The 5,210-nt window shown below is 65.1% G+C and overlaps 2 protein-coding genes across 2 annotated transcripts in view; one reads left to right on the plus strand and one right to left on the minus strand.

Annotated features, from left to right (window-relative positions):
- Positions 1-2,261, minus strand: part of EMIHUDRAFT_469375 (hypothetical protein) — a gene marked incomplete at its 5' end in the record, with an annotated part of 3,679 nt that extends 1,418 nt beyond the window's left edge. The window contains 3 exons of the mRNA XM_005776587.1: positions 10-843; positions 938-1,736; positions 1,939-2,261. Coding sequence (XP_005776644.1) covers positions 10-843; positions 938-1,736; positions 1,939-2,261 — 1,956 coding nt within the window. The remainder of the gene's footprint in view (positions 1-9; positions 844-937; positions 1,737-1,938) is intronic.
- Positions 2,262-3,904: 1,643 nt separating this feature from the next.
- EMIHUDRAFT_457825 (hypothetical protein) overlaps positions 3,905-5,210 on the plus strand; it is a gene marked incomplete at both ends in the record, with an annotated part of 1,903 nt that continues 597 nt past the window's right edge. Inside the window, 4 exons of the mRNA XM_005776588.1 lie at positions 3,905-4,432; positions 4,505-4,686; positions 4,761-4,803; positions 5,103-5,151. Coding sequence (XP_005776645.1) covers positions 3,905-4,432; positions 4,505-4,686; positions 4,761-4,803; positions 5,103-5,151 — 802 coding nt within the window. The remainder of the gene's footprint in view (positions 4,433-4,504; positions 4,687-4,760; positions 4,804-5,102; positions 5,152-5,210) is intronic.

Consider the following 5,210-nt stretch of genomic DNA (forward strand, 5'->3'; position numbering starts at 1 on the left):
CCCGAGCACAAGCTTGCTCGGCGCGACGTCCTCGAGCCACAGCTGCACGCCCCAGTCGATGTTGAACTCGGGCGCACCGCCGGCGGCGGTGCCGTCCGGGTCCTCAAAGAGCGGCGCGTTGTGAGCGACGAAGGGCAGCCAGGCGCCGTTGTAGTCGTACGACATGAGGTTGATGGCGTCGAGGACCTCGCCAAGCTCGGCGCGCGGCGCGACGCCAGAGACGCGCGGGTTCATCCCCATGGCGATGGTGAGCTCCTTGTGCTTCGAGGGCGACCGCTCGTCCATCGCCGCGCGCAGCTCGCGCAGCAGCAGCACGTAGTTGGCCCAGTCGTTGCCGTCCACCTGGTTGTCCGACTCGCCGCAGCAGGCCGGGTACTCCCAGTCGACGTCGATGCCGTCAAAGTCGTGCTCGGTGAGGAGGTCGACGGCGGAGGCGACGAGCGCGGCGCGCTTGTCGGCGTCGGCGGCGCAACCGGAGAAGAACTTGCTCTTCGTCCAGCCGCCGAGCGAGAAGGCGAGGTGCAGGTCGGGGTACTGCTCGTCGCGGAGAATCCGGAGCGCGCCGACGTTCCCCTTGTGCGGCGAGCTCCAGGTCATGCCCACCTCGGGGTAGACGACGTCAAAGTCGGCGTACGGGTCCATCGACGCGACGGCGCAGCCGCTCGTCACGTCGAAGAAGGCGTAGTGCACGTGCGTGATCTTGTCGAGGTGGAGGTCGCTGGGCTTGAAGGGGATGCGGTTGCCGTACTGGTAGATGCCCCAGCTGGAGAAGTATTGCACCACCCGCGGCGGCGTCCCGCCGCCGCCGCCGCCGCCGCCGCCGCCGCCGCCGCCTGGTGGTGGCTTCGGCGAGGGCGGCGGCGGCGAAGGCGGCGGCGGGGAAGTCGCACCTCCGCCGCCGCCGCTGGTGCGCTGCTGCTGCAGCTGGGGCATCTACGAGAGCGCCTCCGGCATCCTCAATGGTCATGCCGGCGGCGAGGAACTCGGAGATGATGAAGTCAAAGTTGGACATCCGGCCAGCGTTCTCGGCCGGCGTGGCCCCCCAGTAGCCGTTGTTGACCACGCCGCCCGTGCCTGACGCGAAGTCGGCGCCCGCGACGACCGACGCGGATCTCGAGAAGCCCGACTCGACGAACTTTCGGAGGGACTCGTCAAAGGTCGCCGCCTCGGCCTCCAGCCCGTACCCCTGCACGTTGTTCGCCCAGTAGAAGATCGCGCCGAGCCACTTGGCGTCGTCGTTCTGGCAGATGGCCTCGGGGTTGGTGCAGAGGTCGATGGCGCTCAGCGAGGGCACCTGGGAAAAGACCTCGCGCTGCAGGAGGCCGTAGTTGTTTGGGCCCGTCGTCTGGATGGCGCCGCGGCCCCACCAGCAGCACTTCTCGGTGCCCGTGCCTGGCTCGCACTTGAGCGGTCCGGGAGCCCACGACGCCCACGTCTCGGCCGTCATGGTCATCTGCGGATCGACGTAGCACGCCCACGGCTGGTCGTTGAGGGAGTGGTAGAGCTCGCCGTCGGAGCGCTGCGTGCACGACGCGGTCGGCGAGGAGGGCGGGTAGTCGTTCTCGTCGCAGGCAGTGAATGGCGCCTCGCCGCCGCTCTCCCACATCGCCTGGGCGAGCAGCCCCGCGATGTTGGAGAGGCCGAGGGCGGTGGACATGTCGCCCTCGCCGAGGAAGAGCCGGCGGTCGCTCTGAATATCGTTGAAGGAGCGGAGGGCGTCGCAGAAGCCAGACCACCTGCGCAGCGGAGCGGAGGCGGCGAATGGGGCGGCGGAGAGGGAGAAGGGCGAGGAGAGGCGGTGGCGATTCGTGCGTGGAAGGGGGCGGCGGAGAGGGAGAAGGGCGAGGAGAGGCGGTGGCGAGTGGTGCGTGGAAGGGGGCGGCGGAGAGGGAGAAGGGCGAGGAGAGGCGGTGGCGAGTGGTGGGTGGATGGGCGCACTTGTAAATCTCGTTGGAGTCGATCAGGCCAATTTTGCACCCAATCTTGCTCTCGAGGAGGACGGCGTCGATGGCGGCATCCCCTGTGCAGACGGCCGGCGGCTCCTCGCACTCGGTGACGCAGGTAAGTCGGCCCTCGTCGTTCAGCGAGCAGCACTCGTCGAGGGCGTTGATGTTGGAGCAGTGAGCTGCAGTGCTGCCGAGCCAGCCGGCGGCCGAGCAGCAGTAGCCGTCGGCGGGCGGAGGCCACGCGGACGAGCACGTCTCCCAGCCGGCGGGCGGGCACTGCGGCGTGGCGGTGACGGCGGATAGGATCGCGAGCATCGTGCGTGTTGCTTATGCCCAACTGGGAGTTCGCTTTAGGCGTTTTGCTGGCGGTGATGATATCACGTAGGGAAAAACCAAGCAGCAGTCGAAACAAGCCAGCAAAACGCGTAGCGGGCTCCCCTGTGAACATGAAAAAGCGAGCCCGCCTGGCGGATGTGCATGTGCATGTGCATGTGCATGTGGTGTGAGCAGAAGGGCGCCCCCCTCCCTGGAAGCGATTTTCCCCTGCTCTCTCTTTCGTTCGTGCGGCGGGCGACCCTGCTCGAGCTTCCAGGCCGTAGTGATGAAAAAAGAAGGGAAGAATAGATTGTAGGGGTACAGAGGGGCACATTCAAAAGAATCTATTAACATCGAAGTCTAGCTCAAAAAGAAAAGCTCCGAAACGTCGGATAGGACTTAGAAGCACTGTGAAGAACTGTCTCCACTGACTCTGACACCCCCTCGTGCATTGGTTCTGCACGCGGGCGGTCTGATCGAGAGTCGTCTCCGGAAGCCGGCCTAGGCTTAAAAAAAGGGTAGAGCCGTAATCGGTATAAAGGTGTTAAGGTTCCCCGGGCCACTTTCGGGGGGCAAACCCTGCCCGGCCCCTAGAACCCCAGGTAAGGCCCAGGTGTGGCCTAGGGCATCAGAAGGGACCAAGAGGAGTCCAGTCTGAGCCATAGAGCCAATCTCTTCGCCCTCGAGGGTCGCGTTCAAATGCCCGGAACGGACGTTACAGTGGTGTCCGGCCGGCGCGATCACCGAGCTGTGACGCTCAGGGAAGCCTGATGAGGTACTGGTTTCTTTGCCCAGGGCTGGCCTTCCCCCCAGGCTGGATCAGCTGAGCAAGGTTTGGGGAGAATCCCCCGGTCAGATCTTCAGATATTTTGACGGATGACCAAAATCACCCCGTTTTTGCCCATTTTCGGTAACGGCTCCGCTCCTGCCGCCGCCTCCCCATGGGCATGGCGCACCACACCCCTCTCCTTAAAATCCCTGTGTGGTGGCGGCGTGCCGTTCTCCCATCCCTCCCTTGTTGTCTGTTTTCTTTCTTTCTTTCTTTCTCCCCATGATGCCCGCGACCATTCAGGGTTCCGGCTCTTTGTGTGTGGGGCGGCATGACTGCGTCCACCCATACCGCGTTGTCCAGTCCGAGCCTGGCTGTTCTTCACCTATCAACTATTCTTGCCTCTATGCTGTTCTCAATCCTCGAAGACGAAGGATTGTGAGCGCACTCCTCGCAAGCGAGGCATGCTCGCAATCCTACGTCTTCTACGAACCGCCTGCAGGCCGTGGGTGAGATCCCGATTATTCTTTTCGCGCCAGTTCGCACCTGTGTCGAGCCTGTCTGCTAAAGAAAGAAAGAAAACAGACACGCCAAACGAGGGATGGGACGAGGACAGGGTCCCCACGAGCAGGATTTTGGAAGGACGATCAGGGGGACAGGTGGGGCTCTCTCTCCTGCTCCTGACAAGGGACACGACAGGCTCGCAGCGCGGTGCGCGGTGGACTCCCACATCCACTGGCGGTCTCATCTCAGTCTAGCGACCTGCCTCCAGCTTGTCGCTGGCAGTCTCTCCTACCACAGGCACACTGACACAGGGCTGCTGTGAGAGAGAGTTCGCTCCTGTAAATTCTTTTCGCGCATGACACCTTTGCGTGGGGCGAAGGCCGGACCTGCTCTTTGTGGTGCCAAGGCCTCGCCGGATAGTGCCTTGGACGGCGGCTCTGCGACGGATGCAGCGCGTGACTCGCTGGGTGGACCCGACCTACCTGAGGAACCGCCTGGTCTGCATCTCGCTCTCGCAGTCGTCATTCATCGGGGAGGAGTTTCAGACCGATCCGTCTGGCCTCCCGCCAGTCTTTCCGCGCGACCAGTGCGAGCGGTGGGATGTCGACGCACTGCGCGGTGCCGCGGCGCAGCACCCTCACCAGCGAGGCCTCTGGATCTTCCCGGGCGCACTGTCACCGGACGCGTGCGCCGACATCACCTCGGCTGTCGAGCGGCTGACCGGCGGACACCGCGTGCAGGGCGAGCAGGGCGTCCCTGTCCGAGCAGCGGCGGAGAAGCCTCCGCCAGCGGCGCCGCCGGCCGAAGAGGCGGCGTGGGAGTGGCTCTCGTACGGACACGCCCGCTGGATGGTGCCGCTGCAGCCGGCTGGCGGCGTCTGCGACGCGTTTGCGCGCGGGCCGCTCTCCGAGCTGCACTCGCACGGTTCAATCTCGGCGCAATCTCGATCTGGGCCCGCGCTCGCGCGTAGGCCGCTCTCCGAGCTGCACTCGCACGGCTGCACCGACGCGAGATCGTGGCCAAGCCTGGGCAGCCTCGGGTGCGGCGGCGGCGAGGCGCTGCGCGCGCTCGAGGGGCTGCCTGCCTCCGCGATGGCAGACGGATTCCGAGGCCGGCCACCGCTCTTCCTGCAGCTGCAGCGGCTGCAGCGCGGCGCCTCCGCCGGCGTACAGGCCGGCAGACCGTCGCCGCACACTCCTGATGCTCCGCGTGTCCCTCTCTTCCAGGCGCCTCCATCGGTGCGCACGTCGACCAACACCAGCAGGGCGGGCGCTCCGCCCTAGATAAATAAATGAAACGGTCAAATTCTGAGACGAGATGGGATGTGGGGACATGTGTCCCCGCCTGCACGATCTTGGGAGGGATCGTCAATCCGCCCCCTCACCCCTCCCTAGAAGTGGAATACGGGTCTTTGTATTCCGACGAGCGCTCGAGAGGCGCTTCAACTGTAGTCCGCCGTCCGCAGCTGCCTGCGTTGTATTCGTAGCCCCGTGTGTCTATGCGATGCTGCGATACACCGGCACGAGGCCGTGGGTTCCCGCCCTGATGTTGGCGTGTTCATGACGCAGGCGCGCCATCATGACTGCCGTGGTCTCGGGAGGCGGCAGCGACGTCCGGGCGAGAGAGAGAGGGGGGGGGGGGGGGAGGGAGAGAGGGGGGGGGGGGGAAAAAAAAAA

The sequence above is a fragment of the Emiliania huxleyi genome (genome assembly GCF_000372725.1).
Source record: "Emiliania huxleyi CCMP1516 unplaced genomic scaffold EMIHUscaffold_277, whole genome shotgun sequence".
NCBI classification, from domain to species: domain Eukaryota; phylum Haptophyta; order Isochrysidales; family Noelaerhabdaceae; genus Emiliania; species Emiliania huxleyi.